At 38.8% G+C, this 24255-nt stretch overlaps 2 protein-coding genes across 10 annotated transcripts in view; one reads left to right on the top strand and one right to left on the bottom strand.

The window, feature by feature from the left end:
• fzd3a (frizzled class receptor 3a) overlaps positions 1-1821 on the bottom strand; it is a 38137-nt gene extending 36316 nt beyond the window's left edge. Inside the window, exon 1 of the mRNA XM_088624768.1 lies at positions 1693-1821. The gene's annotated coding sequence lies outside the window, so the exon portion shown is untranslated. The remainder of the gene's footprint in view (positions 1-1692) is intronic.
• Positions 1818-23347, top strand: fbxo16 (F-box protein 16). Of its 9 annotated transcripts, XM_088624774.1 has the most exons (11): positions 2462-2795; positions 3273-3321; positions 5592-5713; positions 9227-9262; positions 12705-12911; positions 16743-16913; positions 18032-18196; positions 18812-19044; positions 20098-20203; positions 21220-21445; positions 23150-23347. In XM_088624774.1, exons 3-11 carry the CDS (start codon positions 5618-5620, stop codon positions 23215-23217), a joined length of 1308 nt encoding a protein of 435 aa, XP_088480900.1. In that variant the 5' UTR covers positions 2462-2795; positions 3273-3321; positions 5592-5617; the 3' UTR covers positions 23218-23347. The 9 variants fall into 9 exon arrangements, with proteins under 9 accessions (XP_088480902.1, XP_088480901.1, XP_088480903.1 ...); XM_088624776.1 differs by lacking the exons at positions 2462-2795; positions 3273-3321 and adding an exon at positions 1818-1917; XM_088624775.1 differs by lacking the exons at positions 2462-2795; positions 3273-3321 and adding an exon at positions 1849-1973.
• Positions 23348-24255: the final 908 nt, after the last annotated feature.

The following is a 24255-nucleotide window of genomic DNA, read 5'->3' as shown; positions in this document are numbered from 1 at the left end:
GGACTAAGAAGACTGTAAGAGCCGTTTGCTGTTGTAAAGTTGCACACCTTGGTGTCCAGTGCACGACCAGCAAAACAAAAAAATCAGCAATCGAGCAAATAACCTGGAACAGGAGAGATTAAACATAATGAAGTTTAAAAAGCAACACTCTAATATCACAAGTTTTCAAGTGCCTACTACCTAGCACACATGGAAAGGTTACAATAGCCTATCAAACAACTTTTTTCCACACACATGTATGAAGTTTGGTATTTCACCCTTAGTGAAAATTACTGCCACATTTAAACAGCCCTTTTGATGAGCATTTAGAGCTTTCTGCTGCGGGGCATATAAAGTTGTTTTGATCATATCAAAAGACCCAAATCAATCAGCATAGTCCTTTTCCTCATGTCCTATACTGTACTTGTACTGCTACCCTTTGCTTGTAAAATACATGCATTGCAAATCTTGTCTCATATTGATCAAACACCTGCACAGGAATTCAAGGTGTCTACTAATATGGTGATAAAAATGTAGCATTTAAAATAAATAAGCTATATAAGAGGAAGAATGCTGAAGTAGAAGTGAATTTCAAACCAAAACACAACGATAATTGTTAGTTCTACAACCAGAAACTGAAAATATTACAGAAATACAGTAAATTCTAAAGTATGATGCCAAGACCTTAAAATCAATGTTTCTTATATTAGTCTGATTTGCTCTCAATTGTCTTCCAACATCCAATTAGTAATAAAGGAGCTTAAGTGGTTTAGTTTTCACAAAGATCAAACCTATTTCACAGACCTAAGGAAAGCTTACTCTACAGTCACTCGTTTGTGCAGAGTAATGTCTGATGTTAGTTAATAACTATTGATTTAAATAATATTCAGATTTTGCAGGGAATAGGTTATATCACACTATTTCACTTCATAAATGTATAACCCAATGACACTTATCTTTTATCTCTGAAATGCTCAAATTAGCGTTATCTCACATAATACTATGTACAGTAGACATAATGGTACGTAAATACATCGCTCCTCTGTTTGGTAAATCTAGGTTTTAAAAGTATATTCCAAATCGTACACACCCTCGCAGTCAACATACAGCCTTTGTAAAGATTCCTCTTTTGTATTGGATTTCAAGACTTCAATTACCCCCTGCAAACCGGCTCCCATCCCCCAGACTCGCATCTCCATCCATGTAACCCTATCGCATGTGCATGGTAACACCTTCAGTGCGTGCACAATAATTTCACAGAACAAGACCAAGTAAAGCTACTAGGATGTTTCACATATGGAATTTAATGGGCCCAAAATCCACAAGTCCCGATAGTTTTAATAAAGTGAAATGGTTTTCACTTAGGCAAACAGTAGAGATTGCATTTGCCTCGCCTGATTTTTAGCTTAAACGCTAGAAAATGTGTGGCTACATTCATTCAATTTCGAGACGTGTGCTCTTTGGCGCTAACATTGTCGTAATAAACTGAATGAGTCGCGGAGGAAGAAAAAAAACACTTAAAAGCCACAGTATAAAACGCACATTATCGCTATTGTACATTGTAACAACCCAATCGGAAAATCAGCCTCCGTAAACCAATGCAAAAACATGGGAATGCATGACATATACAACGACTAAAAGCATTTTAAGAACCAAAATGATTTCGAAATAAGTTTTATGAATGTTTAAACAATTTATCAAATGAAAGTTCACCTCCAATTCCAGTGATCTCGCAACACAGAGCTGCTCCCTCTGTCTCTAGTGCGGGTGACAATAACGCCAAACCTCTCAGTGCCGTCTTCTTCAGCAGGTTCGTCAGGGCTGCACGGGAACGCGCAACACAGGGAGCGCGCCGTACTCGGGGACCCAGTGTTGGAGATAAGCAAGCGATTTTCTTCGATGAGGGTAGGAACCATCCACAGACTGAAGTGTGAGAAAGTAAGATCACAGCAGATAAAGTATGACGACCACAAGCGGCTACTAGAGGCAAGCAGGTACATTAACCTGCAGGCTTGTGTTGTTTTTGGTAATCTGCACTTTCTGCCCCCCGCATTTTAACCCCGCCCCACAAAATGGTTAATGTGGATATTTAAAATCTAGCATGGCGCCTCGCAACTGCAGTACACATTAGTAGTTGTGTCTGCCTCAAAACACATTTATACAGGTTTATATTCCATGTTCTGATTTAAATTGATTAATGTTTATCAACGCACAGCGTGTTTAATTTTCTATTACGTTCTCTGTATAAACAAGAGAAATGGTGCACGTATACGTTTTATGTATTTTGTCATATTTCTCCTATGCTGCTTGGTACGAAAAATATAAGCATGAGTACTGGATGAAATGTCACTAATAATAAAAAAATAAACAATGCTCTAATCGTGTGTATTTAGATTTAAACTGGTTTTCTTTGCTGCTTGCGTACTTGTACTATTATTTTGACGTAACGCTCTTGTTTTACTTCCTGTGTCTCGGCATGACAAACCGGCGTCACAGTTGCAACTGTCTGACTGCGTGATGCCGTCGCTATTGGCGACTCATAGTTACAGGGGGGGTGTGGTAGAATCTTGGTTGTCTTGGAAACGGGTAACGCAAAATGGTCGTCATTAGAAAAGGTAAAGATGTTTTAAAAAAATTATGAAGACCTGTCGGAAATATCAAGGAACTGCAGGTGGCAAACGCATTCCAGGCTCAGATATATCACAAGGTGTCTTAAACTGCGAAAACTGATATTTATTTCAGTTTCAGTTTTTGCTGTTTTTGAGTTAAACGTCTCCAATACTGAACACTCGGGCGGATTTCCGAGGCGTATTAAGGTGAGTTGTAGCTAACTTTATTGCCACGGTTTTCACTTATTGAAGTTACTGAAATTTTAATCTGCAAACATTGAAATATTTTATTATAATTATATTTTATTATGTATATTTTTTCAGAACACAAATCTATTCAAAGAGATCATTTAAGTGACGTTTTCATCGCTGGAGAGTAGGGATATAAAAGAGTCAAGTTTGGGATTCTGGAAACATACTGTGTGTGCACATTATCTTATTCAAGGTCACAGTCAGTTAGATATAGACTAGAAATTTTGATGTATTTTTATGCCTTATTTATCACTGTTTAGTGTGATAAATACGCACAGCTGTTTTCTACATTTCCATGGTGTAGTCATGCTTACGTCATAGTTTACCTGCGTTGTGCTCAGTTTTTTGTCCCTGTTATATTTTCCCATTATTCAATTGTGCTTTATTGTACTCTGCTTTTACCATGATATACCATACTAATGTCTTACAAAGTATTCTTGGGACAGAAGTTAAGTCCATTTCCTGGGAGGCTTTTGTAGGGGTAGGTAGACAGTTTCTCTAAAAATAATTCCCTCTTTGTAGAGATGATCATAGTCCCTTTGGCAGTCCCCCTAGACATTCCAGGCAGAATGTATGGTTTATTTGCAGAGAATAATAATAATAATAATAATAATAATAATAATTGCTTACACTTATATAGCGCTTTTTCTGGACACTCCACTCAAAGCGCTTTACAGGTAATGGGGACTCCCCTCCACCACCACCAATGTGCAGCATCCACCTGGATGATGCGACGGCAGCCATAGTGCGCCAGAACGCTCACCACACATCAGCTATCAGTGGGGAGGAGAGCAGAGTAATGAAGCCAATTCACAGAGGGGGATTGTTAGGAGGCCATGATAGATAACAGCCGATGGGGAAATTTGGCCAGGATGCCGGGGTTACACCCCTACTCTTTTCGAAAAACACCCTGGGATTTTTAATGACCACAGAGAGTCAGGACCTCGGTTTTACGTCTCATCCGAAGGACGGCGCCTGTTTACAGTATAGTGTCCCCGTCACTACACTGGGGCATTAGGACCCACATGAGCCGCAGGGTGAGCGCCCCCTGCTGGCCCCACTAACGCCTCTTCCAGCAGCAACCTTAGAATCAGCGAAGATTATCAAGCAGCCCAAATCATACATCACTCCAAAGATAGCTAAGTGTCACAGTTCTTCTTCATCCAAGGAGAGAACGTTCTCATCCTCCTGAAATTACTGTACTAGCAGAGACTCCCCCATGCAGTCTCTTTGCCAAGAATGAGTTCCATTTCCATGTATCAGGATTGCTTGTCCTGTGTCTTATGTTTTGTTTGTTCTAACTGAACTTTTAAATGCAAAATCTCTTAATTGAACTATTTTAATAACTAGATTTTTATTAACCAAAAAAATATTTTCAGCACTTAGTCCTTGTAAATATTCCGTTTTGGGTGTGTTGCTGCCAAGAGATTTATTAAACAAAAATGTCCTGCAATTCTTGTATTTACCACATCCTTCTTGTCTGTGCTGACTGAGTATTAAATTACTCTTAAATTACAGATTAAAATGGGGATCTCTACATGGGTGAAAGTTTTATATGTCTAGTCATTGTGAATCCTAAAGCAAAAGAGACAGTTTGGGTCATAAAATAGGATCAAATACTGTTGTCAACAGGCAAAAGCATTTCTTCTAAAAGAGGGTGATGATAGAGAAGTGTGGGGGGAGGTTACATTTGTGCTGAGTATAATTTTGGATCTAATTCCTAGTTATGGTGATTTAGAATGAGTGGTAATACTTCTCTTTCCATACCTGCAGCTCATAAAATCTAAAGTGACTCACTCTGCTGTGCAGTGGGATATTGCAGATGCTTAAGAAGCCGTCTGAAAACAGAGAACTGATTCTAAAAGATAAATACTTCAGAAATAGTCAAAAATATCATTTTCAGCTAAACTTTTCAAGAGGAATATTTGCCTCTTTTTGCTGTTTTGATCAGATTTTGAACAGGATCATGGGATTAGTACAGAACATAATGCAGTTCATTTTTTAATTCTAAAATAGTCCAGTCTGTGCTGTTTTAGTCTCGAGCCAGTTGTGTATTTAAGTTCCACCTAGAAAAAGATTAATTTTGGTAAAGTCTACAAACAGACGTTTATGTTCCACCTGAGATCTGAATAGGATTATTATACCCCAATATCGCATCAGACCTTTTTTTACATGGTTAAACCCCTTATAAAGTTGGATGGCGAAAGAATTTAGCTTTAAGCCTATACCAGATGCAATATGTCAGAACTTTCCTCATCTAGGTTTATTGTTTCAATGTCCAGATGTCTGGGATTTATGCAGCTCAGCCCACATGGAGCTAAAATGGCTTTTATTTTAGATTTTAATACAGTATAATGCGGTGTCTGTACATAATTCATTCATATCCAATTAAAAAGTTAAAGACATTTTTGTTTAATAAATCTCTTGGCAGAAACACACCTAAAACGGAATATTTACAAGTGCTGAAAATATTTTTTGGCTAATAAAAATCTAGTTATTAAAATAGTGTAATTAAGAGATTATTCATTTAAAAGTTCAGTTAGAACAAACAAAACATAAGACATCTGCAACTAGTCTAGAATAAGATTAGAAAACCTGCTAACCTTTCTGTTTTTTTCAGTTGTTTTCTTTACCACAAGTTGTTTTCAACTACTGTATCTTGGAAGTATTAAAATGACTAAAACCTAAAGGCATAACCTTAGACTTCACAGAAACTATTTAGATTGTTTTTTAAAAATTCTGTCTATACAGAAACCTTTACTTTGTACCGGAGAAGAATGGCTTTTGCTCCAACCAAACACACAAATGGTTTGAAGATGCAGACAAAGATGAGCACCTGGACACCTTTAAACCATCAGCTATCAAATGACAAGGTTAAAAGAACCTCTTTTGAAGAGCATATATTTTTTCTTTAATTATTCCAATACTGTAGTTATCTTTTCAAGTCTGTCAACAGAACGTGTTCTCCTGTTTTATAAAGCAACCTGTGTTAGAGTTGTTACCACTATGATTTACTGATCACGTTCTCATATCTGTCTCATGTACTTAATCATGGTTATATTCAAGATTTTGTCCCAGAGGTGGCAGCACTTCATAATTGTTTAGGACTGTGTTTATGGCATGTGTATATGGATCCTTTGTTATAAATGAAATGTCCATTATTGATACAGCCCACTTGTTATAGTCTTTGTAATAGCTGTAATTACAGTGTGTTTTGAAATTAACTCCCACTTTACATGTACCCCCAAAGCACAATACAGATTTTTAGTACAGATAAATACTGTGCAGTTAATAATTGCTGCAAGTAACCAGCCATATAACAAAACTGAAACTTTTTTGTTCTAAAAAAAATTGGGCTGACATTAAAATTACACAATAACAGAAAACAATGTCAGTTGTGTTAAAAATACTGAAATTAATTTTTTTACATTTATTATGAAAGTTTTTTTTTGTCTGAACACCTGGTTCAAAATGCAAATGCACACCTGTGCACTCTCATCACAATTATTCACTGTCCACTGGTGCTTGCAGAATTTATAAAAAAGCCTCAAGTGGATCTGCAGCCTGATCACATTATTGCACATATACATATACTGCACTTGTGCACTTTACCATCAGAGCCAGCCCTAGCTCTTTGGGAGCCCTAGGCAAGATCTTGAAAAGAGCCCTCCAGCTCACAATTTACACATAGACGACCAGCTCCCACCCCAAACTCATTTTACTATTTAGAACAGTTAAATAAATGAATAATATAACTATGTTTTATTTTTTATCAATCTTTGAAGTACAAGAACAAGAAGCACACACTTTACCAAGATAATATATATTTTGCTACAGGAAGTAACCATGTGAAACGTGAACCTGTTAACTTCTAGTAAAACACCTTAAGTAGTCTACATGTCTAGCTAGAAAATTGTCTACTGTCTACTGTTCATTAGTCAAATGGATCAGAAAGACTTAAATCCAAATGAAATAGAAATGCATTTTTACAGTGACTTATTCTGGGATACTTCTGTTGTGAGATCATTTATCCTGCCCTTCTCTTCTGCAACTCCTTTTCTCAGCTCCTGATAGGTACAGTGCCTTGCGAAAGTATTCGGCCCCCTTGAACTTTTCAACCTTTTGCCACATTTCAGGCTTCAAACATAAAGATATAAATTTTTTATTTTATGTGAAGAATCACCAACAAGTGGGACACAATTGTGAAGTGGAACGAAATCTATTGGATTTTTGAAACTTTTTTAACTAATAAAAAAATGAAAAGTGGGGCGTGCAAAATTATTCGGCCCCCTTGGGTTAATACTTTGTAGAGCCACCTTTTGCTGCGATTACAGCTGCAAGTCGCTTGGGGTATGTCTCTATCAGTTTTGCACATCGAGAGACTGAAATTCTTGCCCATTCTTCCTTGCAAAACAGCTCGAGCTCAGTGAGGTTGGATGGAGAGCGTTTGTGAACAGCAGTTTTCAGCTCTTTCCACAGATTCTCGATTGGATTCAGGTCTGGACTTTGACTTGGCCATTCAAACACCTGGATACGTTTATTTGTGAACCATTCCTTTGTAGATTTTGCTGTATGTTTGGGATCATTGTCTTGTTGGAAGATAAATCTCCGTCCCAGTTTCAGGTCTTTTGCAGACTCCAACAGGTTTTCATCCAGAATGGTCCTGTATTTGGCTGCATCCATCTTCCCCTCAATTTTAACCATCTTCCCTGTCCCTGCTGAAGAAAAGCAGGCCCAAACCATGATGCTGCCACCACCATGTTTGACAGTGGGGATGGTGTGTTGAGGGTGATGAGCTGTGTTGCTTTTACGCCAAACATATCGTTTTGCATTGTGGCCAAAAAGTTCGATTTTGGTTTCATCTGACCAGAGCACCTTCTTCCACATGTTTGGGGTGTCTCCCAGGTGGCTTGTGGCAAACTTTAGACGAGACTTTTTATGGATATCTTTGAGAAATGGCTTTCTTCTTGCCACTCTTCCATAAAGGCCAGATTTGTGCAGTGTAAGACTGATTGTTGTCCTATGGACAGACTCTCCCACCTCAGCTGTAGTTCTCTGCAGTTCATCCAGAGTGATCATGGGCCTCTTGGCTGCATCTCTGATCAGTCTTCTCCTTGTCTGAGCTGAAAGTTTAGAGGGACGGCCAGGTCTTGGTAGATTTGCAGTGGTCTGATACTCCTTCCATTTCAAGATGATCACTTGCACAGTGCTCCTTGGGATGTTTGAAGCTTGGGAAATCTTTTTGTATCCAAATCCGGCTTTAAACTTCTCCACAACAGTATTACGGACCTGCCTGGTGTGTTCCTTGGTCTTCATGATGCTCTCTGCGCTTTCAACAGAACCTTGAGACTATCACAGAGCAGGTGCATTTATACAGAGACTTGATTACACACAGGTGGATTCTATTTATCACCATCAGTCATTTAGGACAACATTGGATCATTCAGAGATCTTCGCTGAACTTCTGGAGTGAGTTTGCTGCACTGAAAGTAAAGGGGCCAAATAATTTTGCACGCCCCACTTTTCATTTTTTTATTAGTTAAAAAAGTTTCAAAAATCCAATAGATTTCGTTCCACTTCACAATTGTGTCCCACTTGTTGGTGATTCTTCACATAAAATAAAAAATTTATATCTTTAAGTTTGAAGCCTGAAATGTGGCAAAAGGTTGAAAAGTTCAAGGGGGCCGAATACTTTCGCAAGGCACTGTATGTCCTTTTGGTGGACGATGTGCGTTTATCAGTTGCAAATAAATTATTTTAATTTCTAACCATTACAACATAAGTTTGCAATGCAAGGAAAAGGCCACTTTTACTTTTGTAATGTTTCATTAAATGTTAGATGTAATGAACAATTAATAAAATTGATCATCACAATATTTACTACTTTCAGAATTTGAAATGAACAGCATTCGGTGTAGCAACCGCTGAAACCGCACCGATATTGTCATCTTAATGGCAAAGATAAGAGTCATTTACCATGTCAACTGGAGATAAATGTTTGGCTCACATTTGATTAAAAAAAAATGTTTTGTTGCACATTAAGGGGGCCCCCTGGTGGCCTCAGGGCCCTATGCAGTCGCCTACTGTAGATCACCAAAGCCAAGGCCCAGCCCTAATATATAATGTGTTTTTGTTTATTTGTTTCGGTTTTATTCCATTTTTAACAAACCAATGATTTTTCCCATCTTTTACGGCAAGTGCTTTCGCACACAGAATTGAGTTGAGTCTGGACGTACCCTGTTGCATCCACCATCTACTGACGCTGTCTCATACTTTTCTTAATTCAGTGTCCATGTCTATCACCTTTTGCACTTTTCAAAGATAAATATATATTCTTATTATTTTATCCAAAAAGAGAAATTATATTACGGATTTTTTTTTTTTAGGTATTTCAAGAAAGAAGAGATTTGCTTGGCAAATGGGTAAGGGCAACAAATGTGTGTATAATATCATGGAAATGTCAAGTTATGCAAGGGCTACAGGGTATTCTCACTGTATAAGGAAATAATGTTGTATCATAAGAGAAACCCTTCACATGATGTATTAATTTACTATAAAAGATAACTCTTTTCAGAAATAGCTAATTGAAGTATGAACCACTAAGCCCCAAAAAACAGTTACTAAAGTTACAATGGAAATTATTCTTCTCTTAGAACGCATCTTATACAGATTGCTTTAAATGTACTGTATGTTCAGGGGAATTTGTGAGAATTAACCTCAAGCTGTGCTACATCATTTGTAAACTCACTAAAACAGTATCAGAGCTCGCTTTGGTTTGTTCATATGTATATAGGGTTTTATCAGGTTGTTTTTTAAAAACGTCAAGGAAATTGTTCCTGGAGAGCTTCAAAAACATTCCAAACATCCCAGTTTCAGAGCTGAATTTTTAGAATGTTCTATTTCAAGGTGGCCGATATATAATGGTTAGATGTTTTGGATAAAATTGTATAGCACCCTCCAGCTTGCTGTGTACATGAAAATGGAAATATTTTCAGGTTCGGTTGCAAGTGTAATGAATACGTCCCTGCGTATAACAGGGATCTCAGCTGCCCGGGCTAGGGGAGTTCTTCTTTAGCTCAGCCAGCAAGTACCCTGTTGTATGACGCCAGAGACCGGGTTCGTGCCCAGGAAGTGAGGGACAAACTGGCAGGGCAGGCGTGGCAAGGGTGGAAACCCCAAGACCTTTTACAACGGAGACCCGTACGGGGATTACCCTTTGCTGAGGACGGCGAATTAAGCAGGGGGAGAATGTAACGAATATACCCCTGCGTATAACAGGGATCTCAGCCGGCCGGGCTGGGGGAGTTCTTCTTTAGCTCAGCTGGCAAGTACCCTGTTCCGTTACGCCGGAGACCCGGGTTCACACCCAGGAAGTGAGGGACGAAATGGCAGGGCAGGAGCGGCAAGGGCGGAAACCCCAAGAACCGAGCAATGGATACACAAGCAACATGGCAATGGCGAGAGAATGTGATGAAGGCTTGAACCTCTGAAATCCTAAGTTGATGTTGTAGACTCTTGGCAATGGCTAGTGAATTCATTACTATATTAAGGTTTCCTTTACACAGAACCTCATATTTCCACTCAAAGAGGGGCTTGGTGTTTGTGGCCAATTGTACCAGTTCTCTATTATATAAGCCAGGCCAGAATGTTTATTCTGGCTACACGCAAACCTATATATTGCGGGTATATCCTTAGTCCTCTAGGTTAGTATCCTTAATATACAGTGTACTGTATATAGATACGGCAAGTAACACAAGAAAGAGGAATCAATAATCTAATTAATAATAATAATCTAACTAGCCTCCCCTCCCCTGTGGTCTGTACTCTATAGATAATATTATCTTAAGGACACTGCTCCAGGATTTAAAATGAGCTACTCAAAACTATTGACCTTGTTCCAATAGGTGAAAATGAAGTGAAATAGTAAAGATAGCAGGGCATCTCGGTCCAGGTACTTGTGACCCCAGTGTCTGCTGTTTTTTGTCCCAGCTGTGTTCCTGATTATTTATTTGTTTATTATTTAATAGTTTTAATTAGCAATTTACATTTTTTTTTATTTTTAGATCTACATCTATAATAGATTTTAAATTACCTATAATTGTTCAGTTAGGTTTAGTAACTTGAAAATGAACATTTAAGAAAAGAGTCCAGTAAATCAGGTTATTTTTACAAGTTATATTTTTTCAAATTCAATTCAGCTCAAGGTGATATCAAAATCCAAGTACTGGCTAGACGGTAGTCTTCTTGTACTACTTGTAGGGCAGATGATGGTGTGCATGTTTGTTTTATCCAAAGATTCCCATTCTGAAGCCCAGGTGAAGCTGCATTGAAGTCTTTCTGGTGAGGGTCTTTCTTGATGGCAGACTTGTCTTTGATGGATTACATATGTCCTCGTAGTGGCAGGCAAGGGATGTTTTGGATTTGTTTAGCATTTTGTGGGTTATTGCAAGTCATCGAATGTGTGGAGAAGTGATATTTGCTAGGACAGGGAGCCAGGGGAGTGGGGTGGGTTTCCAGTGATGATGCAGGTGGTGGAATTGAGCTGGGTGTCTACTCTGTGAATGCATGATGATCTTCACCCTCCCTACAGGGATACACTGAAAAAGACAGTGCATCTCAAGTTGTACCAACAACTTTGAAGATCAGATTTTCCCTTGATTTGACCTTGGCTACTGTTGACTTTAAGTGCTCCCAGAAGGTCAACATTCTGTCTAGTGTTACTCCAAGTATGTTGTTGTAGGATGGTGCTGCAATTTCTGATTGTATATCTGAATGTTAAGCTTTTGTGTAGCTAGTGCATTGCGGAGGTGGAATAGACTGGATACTTGCGAGGCTTGGTTTGAGTTGCCATGTGTTTCAGTACTGTTCACTTTAATATGTTCTCATTTATGACTTGGTTCTAGATATCAAAATTGTGGGCTTGTGGTGCCAGACAGATGTCATTGGCATATATAAACTTTCAGGGTGTGGTTTTTGGGTGGTTTAATGTACAGATGATACTGATCCTTGAAGAAATCAATTTTTCTGTCCTTGTCATGTACTTGCTTCCTGTCCAAGGTGTCTGTTGTAGCATTGTCTGGATTATTTTGGTTGCCCAGGCTTGATGTTGCACACCACGATAGCTTCAACAGAAGATCTAAGTGCCAGACTGTGATAATTATTATACAGTTTGATATAATTTTGCTACAGAGTCACACCACTTACAGCAGCAACCTGATTTTTATTAGGGTTCTCCCATCCCAAAACTGGTCAGATCCAGGCTTTCTTAGCTTTTGAGATCTGATTGGAAGGTGCTTCTCTGTACCCATTTTGTATAAAACATGAGGGTATTTTTTACTTAGGTAGATCTTTATTTCATAGCATCTTTGTTTCATTTGTAATTTATGTTTTGTCTCTTTTCCCTTCATCCTCAGTTTAGCCCAGGGAGTAAGTCAAAGTAAGATATGATACACATTATTGAGTTCTTTACAAGCCGTGGAGAGTCTCTAAAGAGTAAGTGTTATTTAGTTTAAGAATAAGCGATATTTAGTCGACATTGTGGTCACCAGCTGAAGGTCAAATATTTGACTTTTTTTTAATATCATCTTAAAATCTCTTTTAAATATGTAGCAGATGCATTATTATTGTGAAGTTAAAATAGTATTATCTAGAAATTCATGTGATGCCTTTGCAAAAACGGTAATGTTACAGCAATTAAAGCTTTTATCCAGTCTCTTGCAAATGTCAAATCCTTAGCTTGTGAGAATAGGAAATTCTTTGCATTCTGGTAGCCATATGAAATTGTCAATGTAGGCTTTTAAATAATTTGTTACAATGTATTCTACATTTCCTTGTAAGCAGGTGTTTGTGTCTTTCTTTGTTTAGTTTGACAAATGGACAGACTCCCAGCGAAAGCAGGTGCTGCAAGACTTTTTCAATAAGTGTTCAAAGGTGCAGCTGCGATTTGCTTCCAAGCAGTTGCGTAATCGAATTCCAGAAGAGGCCCTTGACTTCACAACAGTCCTGCCAAGGGTGCTGTCATTGTATGTATTTTCTTACCTGGATCCCCGGAGTCTTTGTAGGTGCGCACAGGTAAGGAAGACAACTTTATGCCAGGATTTTTTCAGAACCCCATCACTGATGGGGATCACTGAAAATATTTTTCCAAAATGGAAAACTGCAATGACAGATTAAACCTCAAGGTGAATTTGTTATGCTGCAGCTGCTGTTAAAAAAAACTTACAGTTAAGTGATAGGCTGAAGCACAAGCACACATTTTTGGGTGCCACTTCAGTGAAGGAGAGTGAGAGTATGATGGTAATATGGATGAGAAATGGTGCAAACAGGTGGGTAGCGAGGCATATGGGGCTCCGGTGAAAAAAGATGCCTGAAACTACGGAGAGAGTGCTGGGGGAATACAGTACTGAGCAGGAAAAAAGAAAGGGGAAAAATGGTCAGAAGAGGAGAGGCTCTCCTCAGGAAAAAGACTGGATCAGCTTGAGAGTGGAAACCTTGAAAAAGATTGCCACTGGGCAAAAAGGTAAACTGCCAGCGGTATACAAAAGAATGCTGGTAGTGAGGGAAAAATAAATTCCGCTGTGTCAATGCTCCTGTGAGAGCTCCAATGCTCCAATGAGATAGCAGGAAAAAACTGGTGACTGCAAAGCAGACTGTTTGCTTGCTAAGACCTCAGTGTGTACCTCAATGTTGGAGTATTGACACAGCAGAGTGAGTTGGCTTAATAGGCAGCTTATTAAATTGATTGAGACCTTGTTGATTACCAGGTTGATTAAATGCTGGTCTAATAGAAAGGCATCCCAACCTCATCTGCATAGTCTCAGTAGATGGTTGAGAGCTCATGTGAATGCTGAGGTTGCCCTTGGCAACTGTGGGACACGAATTGGTCCCATCCCCAGGATGACAGAATTGGCATGAGTCTGTTGCAAGAGCCCTTCCAGAATCGAGAGACAAATTGGGACCCTGTCGGCAAATCCATGAAGCCAAAATACTTCTTTAGCAAAGATGTCTGCCATCTGGACAGCAGAGTGTATCTTAGGCAGAGGAACTAAATTAGCAGCTTTAGAGAAGCGATCGACCACCATTAGTATTACATAAAGACCTCAGAAGCGAGTGAGACCCATGATGATATTGGTAGAGATGTGCTGCCAGGTTCGATCTGGAGTAGGCAAAGAAAGAAGATGGCCCACAGGTGCCTGACACCGACAGGAGTCCTTAGCTCGTTTCCATATGGGGCAAAAAGTCATAAAGATGTTACGTCTTGTAGCGGCAATGCTTGTTAATAAGACAGAATTAAGTGTTGCTGTGCTTTCCCAAATGAGGCCTCATCTCTCCCTTCATCTCTGTGGTGCAGCCACAGAGAAACTATTCATGCAGGCTGATTTAAAGATGTTTTCTTTTGATAAGGGACAGCTCCCAAAGGGGGATGCACTTAGCTAAGCCTGGCTATCATGATCAATGGTCATCCATTGGCGCCTATCTGTCTAGGGAGTGCCAGATGGACATCTGGACTGCATTCCTAAGTGTCAGGATTAAGTGACTCATATCTCACCTTGATCAACCAATCAGGGACTGGTAGGGCCAAGTAACCCACGTGGGACTCTGATGCCCAGGAAACTTTCAGCCAATGAACGAGATGAAGTTCCTCCAGGTAAAAACAGGCAACACAGAGGGCCTGAGAGACTATTCTGTGGACTTTTCTAAAGGGAATTCAAAGGAGAATTCCAGGGCAGGACGGCCCAGGAGCAGAAGGCTCCCAAGGGCAGGACATTCTAGCAGCGCGCCTCCTGACCATCCTGAGACTCAGCCCGGACAACCACGGAACGGCCAGTGTGTCTGAGTGCCAGAACTTTCCTTTGTTCTAAGAGTCTAGAGCGGAGGTTGGCAGAGAGTAACCAGAGGATCCACCCGAGGTTAGCACCAGCAGCAGGCCTCGTGAACAGGTCAGAACTGTGGACAGCTGAATCACTATTCAGAACTAGCGCTTCATCAGGAACGAACTGGTCCTCTTCCTGACTTGCTGGGACTCACAGTCATCTTTTCTCCTGTGCAAACTTTGCTAGTTAAAGCCAACACTAACTAGCCAGTCGCAAGCCGCACATCACAGCCTGGCACTGAGCCAGAGAGCGCGGATTGGACAGCAACAGCCTGCAACTGTTTCTTTGTGCCCGCAGGAGATCTGAATCCCCAGAGATTGGATGAGTATTCAACTTCACTGTATTACTGCTCGAGAATTCAATTGTTATCCCAACCATTTGATATCAATTTAATTCCTAAGAGTTATGTACTTGTTTTGAGTATCTAATGTAGAAGTTATAACCAAGTTCATTTACGAAACGGTCTAAATGAATGATATACTGAACGTATGTCCTCTTGATATATGTAACACTTTGTAACTGACTGAATATATACCTTTTGTATTCTGATAACCCTCTCGATAAGATCTGTTAGGTATATATGCATATTCTATGTATTAATAAATGTATCCTCGTGTATTAGTACCTGTGTGTGTGCGTTGTTTGAGTATATCGCATGGTTGGATTCTAAAGCCATCAAAAGAATCATTTTGTGATTTACTGCTACAATTAATAATTGTCCCAGTAAATGCCCAAACCCTACAGAACTGGTGCCTTCAGAGAGCACACTACAGTCTGTACTCATAGACAGCCACGAAAAGTGACGGCAGAGGAGTTCCAGAGTGGGAAGGCATCCATGGTTTCCCGCCAGTCTGGAAGAATGACCCCATTGCGACACTTCCTGTCAGGCTTGTGCAAAGACATAGGTTTTATCTGGCAGCGCTTTGGATGGAGCTGGGTTGGCAGATTGAGCTGCAGCGACTTTCTGTTCTATCGCAGGTTCAGGCTTTTTGTTGGGTGAACCAAGAAATTGAGAGACCACAGCTCCCACTCCAATGTCAGATGCATCCACCTCGATCTTGAAGGGCTGAGTGTGATCTGGTTGGAGAAGAATAAGAGTGGTAGCAAGTCACTCTTTCAGGTCCTCAAAGACCATTTGCACTTCAGGAGTCCACTTACCATGATTGGGGCCCCTTCTTAGTTAAATCTGTGATGGGAGCTACAATCATACTGAATACCCAACGGTTGTTGGTAGACCTCATCAAATGCTGGATCTGTTTGAGGGAGATTGGTGCTGACCAGTCCTGCACTGCTGCAACCTTGCCGGAATCTATTTGAAGACTGGTGGAGCACAGAATATGGTCCAGGAAGGCCACCTCTGATTTTTGAAAGTCTCACCTCTGATTTGTGAAACTGGTTTTCCCAGAGCTGCTGAAGGACCCGGTGAACGTCCTGAATATTTTCCCCATTGGTTGCAGAAGAAGATGACACCACAAAGTCATCAAGAGGATCCCAGCAGATGTCATTTATGAAGGTCTGGAAGACAGCAGGAGCATTGCAGATTCAAATGGCATCACTAGATACTCACAATGCCCGGCATGAGTATTGAACATTATATAAACCAAATACTTGTAATGTCCCTTGTGTGTTGAAACCGGTTTTCAATTCGACTCCTTCCTGTGTTCTGTTTAAGTTGTTCTTCCCCTTTGAGGTCAGGTTTGTGAAGAGCGTCGAATGTGGATTCTCAAGCCAGGGCATCCCTAGTCAGCTGGGATAGAATGTACGCCACCATTAATTCATCAGATGGTAAAGATGATGGTTGCATGGAGAAGACAATATCATACTGAGTGAGGAATTATCTGTCACAGTGAACAAGAAGAGTAGCCGGAGGAGGAGGAACCCAGAGGGATGGATATTGCCGCCTGCATCATCTCTCATCTGTTCTCTCTTATCTTGCAGCTCAGCACTCATTTCAGCTGTTTAATTTCCTGTGGTAGTAATGCTGATTTGTGGCACACCAGGATGTGAGGCATATCTCCTATCCCTGCAGGATTTCTTTCTTCAGCTTCCAACATTCTCACTGCAGGTGCTGCTGAGCAGCACTAAAGTAAAACAACTGGCCGAAGCCTCAAGTGCAGGACTTTTTGCATCTCCAGAAGTTTCAGAAGAGCCGAGGAGGCAGAGAAACAGGTCAAGCTGGTGGAAGGCAGTCAGTGAAGAGGTTGATAAAGTGAATCTTTTCTGGTAGACCGACGTGGTAATGAACTAATGCTTGCTGTCGAAAGAAGAACGTGAAGCTACTGTAGTGATCTCACAGCTCTGGGGAGATGAATACCTGAGTGTTGGTCTAGTGGAGAATTAAGCTTTAAATAGACAGTTCAATCAGGCACTTAATTATTAGATTAGTTGCCTGATTGAAAATTGAAGGTGGAAAAGAGAGACAGCCTGAGGGCATTCTCACAGGGCTGTTGGACAGGAGACCTAATATGGACTGGAATAGTTAAACTATTGACTTTTTGCTTCTTATAATCCATGGGTCTTATACTCAGTAAATCACAATACTCTGCGTCACTCTTTTCCTAGTTTTGCCTTTTACTGCTAGGCCATAATAAATAGAAATCTAATAACTACTGTAAATCCAATTAAGTATTATTAATCAGATCTTTGGTGCTAGAGAAACACTGAGTATAAAACATTTTGAAAAGCAACTGTTCTTTTTTAAGTTATACTGACATTTATACATTTGTTTTCTGCATCCATCATGTCCAATTTACAAACTAAAAGCAAAAGAAAGAATGAACATGATATGCATATTAAAGTACATTTCAGCATACAGCACCTAAGACTACCTATGTCCTAGCAAAAGGAGCAGATTGTTACAAACAGTAAATATCTACTGTATGTTGGTTAAGTTGCATCTATGTTTGGTTAAGCAATTGCAAAAGAGTTCAAACAGATACAATTAAGCTGGCAAAACCTAAATCAGCTGTGTTTTTTATCCTGAATCAGATGACCATTTATTCAGTTGTCACTGAAAAAAAATATGGAAGCAAATGACAGTTAAGCTGGTCTACAATTGTTCTTTTATGTTTTAAAAACACACTCCCATGATTACAAGATCCTTTAAAAGATATATATAAAACAAACCCTTATGAAATGATACCTTCATGGTGGTTTACCATTATTCCATTATCTCAGTTTTATACTACTCTTTTATGCCTGCAATACTTGGCATAGCCTTAGATAATGAGTGTCTTACTAAATTTTAGTTTTGCATAGCACTGCAGTATTTTAGATTGTTTATCAGGATGATGAAAGTAAGGTTGTGTTTCATGGTAGGTGAGTTGGCACTGGAAGGAGCTGACTGAGCTGGACCAGCTGTGGATGCCCAAGTGCCTGCGGTTAGGCTGGTACATCAACTTCACACCCACACCTTTCGAGCAGGGTGTATGGAAAAGGCACTACATAGAAACAGTTAAGGAGCTTCATATCAGCAGACCAAAGGTGATGGCATACACATCCTCTTAAACCTACTTTTAAGAGGTTACTATTTAAAATACTGAGAGAGTGAATATTTCAATGGCAAGTGACCACCTATAATGAGTTTGTGTTTCATTGAGTTTTGTTAAAATTAGGAGATTTGAAAAGCAAAGCTCAGAAACTGTTCTGGCTAACTTTGTTTTTTTGATAGTTTTAGGTTTATGATAGCCAACTCATCTATCATTAAAAAAGTTCTTGGTGGTTAAGAAAAAAAAGACTCAGTGCTAAAGTTTAGGATGCATTTTAACATTTGAATTTCCCTGGCTATTGAATTTCAGTGGCTATAGCTGTAACTTGTTGAATATATAACTAATTTGTTTACAAATCATATCTGCAGTTTGCCCAACTTGAGGTCTGTTATTACCATATGACCTTTTCCACATTTCAGATGAATAACAGTGAGATTGTTTCTAATGAACTCTGTAGGCTGTAAAGTTACTGTCTGAATTCAGAACCTTACAGATTTAAATGATCTTTGCCACCTTGCATGTTGTTTTTAGGCATCCATAACATTTGCTGTTGATCATTGTTGTTGTTTGTATTTAATTCATGTAAATTTGGAACTCTTGTACCAATTAGACTCCTACAAAGGACCAGTTTGTTGTTCCGGAGGTGAAGGCGATAAGCCATGAAGTTCCAGATCTGGCAGTGAGCTGCACAAAGATGGTCCAGACAGCACCTCCATCTCACAAGGGAGGGTCCACAGTAAGGAAGGAGCTCCCACCTTGGAGGGGCTCTGACAGACACCCAACTGACACCCTACGCTTCAACTATCTGGAGAACTTTGATCCCATTGAGCAGGCATACCAAGCGTAAGAAAATACTGAGTGTACAATATAGTTGCTGTAAGACTACTTAAGTAACTTCAGTCCAAAATTAAATGTATTGCTTATAAGTGCTGTTAAATACCATATTTAACTTAGCAATCAATGTGTAATAATAAAAATTAATGCAAAATGAGTAAATTGTTTTTGCCTGTTAGTATCATATCACAGCTACTGGAGCAATGGAATAGTTGTCTGTAAATATCTTACAGCTTAAGCATATTTCACTATCTTTAATGTAGACCAAAACATAGAATTAAATTAAAAGATGTAATGCTGAGCAAAAGAGTCATGATGTCACATGAAACACATCTTATTTTAAGCAGGATCAATTGTCTGGATAATACCTAAACTAGATTATTATTTGCTGTGCCTCATCATTACTAAAAGGTTACAGTGCAGTGTAGCTATTACTCAAGCTAAAGTGCAAAAACAGGTTAACCTAACTCCAAGAGACTTCTCTTAAATTTTATTTCAGAAGCTACAATTGTTTAAAATTTAGAAAAGGGTAGGTAAATTTAAAACAAACTGTGAAATCAAATAATTCAGCCAGCAGATTTGCTTGAAGTGCAACCTAAGTCCTAAACACTAGTCTAGACAGGCTAGTTTGAGTCAGGGATGTTGATGACTGTGACTGTGTCTTGCCAGTAATAGAAGCATCATTCCCCCAAACAACACCTCTATTGTGTGTTGAAATATAAGAGGCACAATTATAGTCATGATGGGGAAAGAATATGTACAGCCCTCATTCTGGTACATATGTTGGAGTGGTGAGCTGAGTGATCAATAATTGGCAAATCCAAACTGAAAGGTATACAGTAGTAAAATAATTGGTGACTCCTGACAAAAGAATAAGTAATGTGGCCTGTATATGTTACATTGACAATAAAACCAGATATTTTACATAAACTATTTGTGAATGACATCTAATGTGTAGGAAATGTGTTGCTGTTTTAGTTGAGATACACCCATACCAGCTAAGCAGTTATACGATCCACTGGTTATACAGTATTAAGTTTTGTTTTTATTTTTTTCTGGCAGGCAACGTAAAGGCAAAGGGATGACCACCAATCTCTGTAAACGAGAAAACAGACCAAAGAAAACACTTTCTGCTTCTACATACAAACTGCGGAAAGCAAAGTCACTTGTAAGTACATATATTGAATTCACTCTGTTCTTTTATTCTAAAGAAAATTACACAAACAGTAACGGGTTAATAGGTAAGATGGACTGTTGTGGGTCTATTTAAAATATTAATTTTGCAAACATCGCCTGGAATAATTAAACCAGGTGAAATCCCATTTTTAAATTTCAACTTAATTTTATGTATAATATATACAAATATAATTATTAATCAGAATATAAGCTGTGACTTTAACACCCAATTTGTGGAGCATGGAAATGAACCAGGTATAATCTTAAAATAAACACAAAATATTGTTAATCACATTGAGTACAGTATAAAATATACTGTATTGACTGCATTGTTATTTTAGATTTTAATTAAGTTAAAATACAAATTAACAGTTTTTACCTCAGTGAGAAGTTGCATGATATACACTTAAATATTATACCTTGTATTTCAAAAATTGAAAAAATGAATAGCTGTAGCTGTACACATTTTCCTTGAGCCAATGTTGAAAAAACAAAGGATTTTAAACAGTTAATCATCACTGCTTTGGGAGAAGGCAACACTGATTTTAATCGCCACTGCAAAGTGTAATTGCTTTTCAGTTAATGTGTTTGCTTGTACATTTAAATGCTTAATGGTGCTCTACATAAACTTTAACCCACATCAGTTTTGTTCTGACTTTGTATTTTTGTTCCTCTGTCGGTTTACTGCCCAAGCACAAAGCTAACTTGATAATGTAGTTCCTTTTTTGGCTTGCTGGGCCAACAACTAGTAGTTTGCAGATAGCAAAGCAGTCTACCTAGTGTGGGCATCAGTGGTACCATCTCTTTTCTCAGCCTGGTACAGCTGTAGATTTTGCTGCATCCTGCTGGCAGTTGAATCAGTATAATCTCCTAAACAAAAATCATTTTGGAAGTAATTTCTTTTCAAAAATACTATTTTTACAAAACGAAGCTATTTATCAAGGAGATTTTTTATTTATTATGTTTTACAGTCCTTTATTATTGAAAAACCCTTGTTTTTCCTTGTAGATGTTCCTCTCATTAGATATGAATGCTAGCCAGCGGGTACAAAGCAGGCCTAATTGGGCAACAAACAAGTCAGAAGACTATCCTGTCACCAAGGAAACTGCCAAGAGATTGGCTCAGACTACTGAGTGGAATGCTGGGATGTATCCACGTCCTGTGAGAGCACCAATACCTCAGATGAGTGAGAAGGGACTGAAGGCTTCCCAGCGTACACAGAGGAGCTCTCCAAGTAAGTTGACTTGCTTCTGCTCCAGGGAAGAAATGTGTTGTTCAGTGCTGATGGTGAAATTAATCCGTTTAATTATTTTCTGACTGCTTTATGCAATAGAGAGTAATCGGTGAGCCGGAGCCTATCCCAACAAGCAATGGGTGCAAGGCAAGTCCATCCCAGGGCACATAAAGATACAACCATGCACATACTCACACAAGGGGCAGTTAACCTACCATGATGTCTTTGGACTATTTGAGGAAACTGGAACACCTGGAGAAAATCCATGTAAACACAAACTCCATGCATTTGTATGGGGAGAACATATAAACTCCATGCAGATACTACCCCAGGAATTGAACCCAAGGCCCTAGCACTACGAGGCAGCAATGCTTGCCACCGTGCCGCCCTGGTGAATTTCAAATAGTCTTATATGGAATATCTTTTAATTCCTCACATCAAGAAAAGATGGGGTAATTTCTCATAATATTAAACCCTAAGTAACAGTTAATTGCAATGACATGATTACAGGTTATAATAATTGCATTTATATAGAATTTTAACCCAAGGGATTTCAAAGACTCAACATACATAAGATGGACCTGCAACCACAGAGCAGCACCCACTTTGTCGACACACATTAGTCATTATGCACAGCAGGCTGACTACACACAGATCTTTGTAGAAGAATTTACTTCACCAGTTGAATTAAGGTGGAACTTTGGTTAGGCCAAATTGTTCAAACCTAGAGTGAAATTTAACCAGGCGACCCATACAGGTTTGAACAGTGTCAAGTAATTGTACATAATCGATATAATCTATGGATTCATTTGAAAAATGTATCATTATCTCAAAAGAAAATAAAACATAGTATATGTGACCTGCTCTTGTGTGTGATTCCCTTTTAGAGTTTGACTTAAGTGACATCTGACATTGAGGAGAGCAGACAAATTATTTTCTGAGATTTAATGAAAACCTTTTCAGGATATCTGCTGCAGAAAAGATTGTTAAAACTAAGAGGCATGACACAGACAATTGCTGTGCAGATTCACACAAAAACGAGGAAGCCTTCTGTGAAAGTCACACTTGTACAACTGAGCTGCTCAACTGAAATGTATGCTCTGCATCAGGATGCAGATGCTATGTTTTGGGATTTTTTTCCCATCCTTCAAAGAGCCTTTATAAGTATATTCCTTTTCAATGGTCTCTGAGCCATTGATGCTAAATGAAATATAGTGAATCTAGCAAGTAGAGCACCCATGCTGAACTGTCACAAGAAAGCTATTGTTACATAAGAAGCATATAGATGTGTATTGTCCTGCTACAATAATATCAAAGATGAACAAATGAGTGCCCACACAGTTGGTAATCCATAAAAGAGGAGCTCTTTAGCAACTGGACTCCTATCCAGACCATCACACTTAGTCCACTCCATCAATAGATCTGTTGTACACAACAATTAGTGTATCATTCTGCATGTCCGATAAAAGAAGACTTGGCTTAGAATATGCTATACATTGAAGTTTTATCTTTGATGATTGTGTACATTTTAAACAGTACATAAAACAAGAACCAAGTGCTTTCTGTGGTCACTATATTTTAATGTTGTAGGTGGAGGAAGAAACATTTTATTAAAATAAATTATATTACCAGCTAGGTTTAGAAAGGTCCCATATTCAAGTACAGCCAGCTTGATTTTTTGTGAAATATTTTTTTTTCTTGCAGCAGTGCCGCTATTTGAGGTACAGCCATGGAAGATCCCTCCTTCAGATCAGGGGTCTGATGAAGACTGAGCCTGTTTGCAGAGAATCCCCATGCACAACGCAGTCTCACTCTTCATTATGCAAGTCACTCTGGACTTCATGTTCAGAATGCAACTCTGACTCCTGTAAATGCTCTATTAAAATGGAAGCTTCATCCTTATTGCTTGTAGCCATGTATTTTTATGAATTATGTTTCTCCAGGTGCTTCATAATTTGATTGCAGTATGTAAAATACATTTCCAGTAGATATTAATACTGTACACATGAAAGGTGTCAGGTAAAAAACCTTAAATAAAAAAAAAACATAATAGGGAATTCTGCAATTGTGGGTATATGTGAAATTTCAAGATAGCTGTTATGAAAGAGGGATGACGTGTCCAACCTCCAATCCCTCAAAAATGGCGTCAAATATTAAAAAAAGGTTTATTTAATAAAGAAAAAAATGTTTTAACCTTTGTATTCATATAGGCTTAAGTATCAAAGATGTGCAAATTCTGAGTGCATAGGGATTTGTAGTTCTGATTTTTTGTAATCATTAACCATAATTCATTCAAATATACAGGAATCAGGTATTAGAGGGGGAAAAAAGATTAAACGATTAAGTATTTTCAGTTTACTTTCACTGTAGGGCTGTATTTTTAAAAACCACTAGTACCCGTTTATTTGTTACTCAATACCTCTGTGTAAAAAAATTGATCCATCCATTTTCTAAATGCTTCATCCAATTCAGATCAATTCTGGGCCACAGAGGTGCTAGAGCTTTTCTCAGCAAGCAAGAGGGTACACACAAACACATTCACATTAGAGACAATGTTCCAAGAAGCCAATTAACCTACAGTGCTGTGAAAAAGAATTTCCTCTATTACTGCAAATTTTTTACAATGAATGTTTTCAGGTCTTCAGCCAAAATACAAAGTACATCTTTGGACTGTAGAAGAAAACTGGAGTGCCATGTGAAAACCCATGAGTACACAGGGAGAACTTACAAATCCCACAGATAGCACACAGGCCAAGAAATGAACCCTCATTTTCAACACTGTGAGGAATGCTAGATATTAATTAGGAGCA

This window comes from Lepisosteus platostomus, chromosome 3 (genome assembly GCF_059453375.1).
Source record: "Lepisosteus platostomus isolate fLepPlt1 chromosome 3, fLepPlt1.hap1, whole genome shotgun sequence".
NCBI classification, from domain to species: Eukaryota; Metazoa; Chordata; class Actinopteri; order Semionotiformes; family Lepisosteidae; genus Lepisosteus; species Lepisosteus platostomus.
This window is presented reverse-complemented; position numbering and strand designations above follow the sequence as displayed.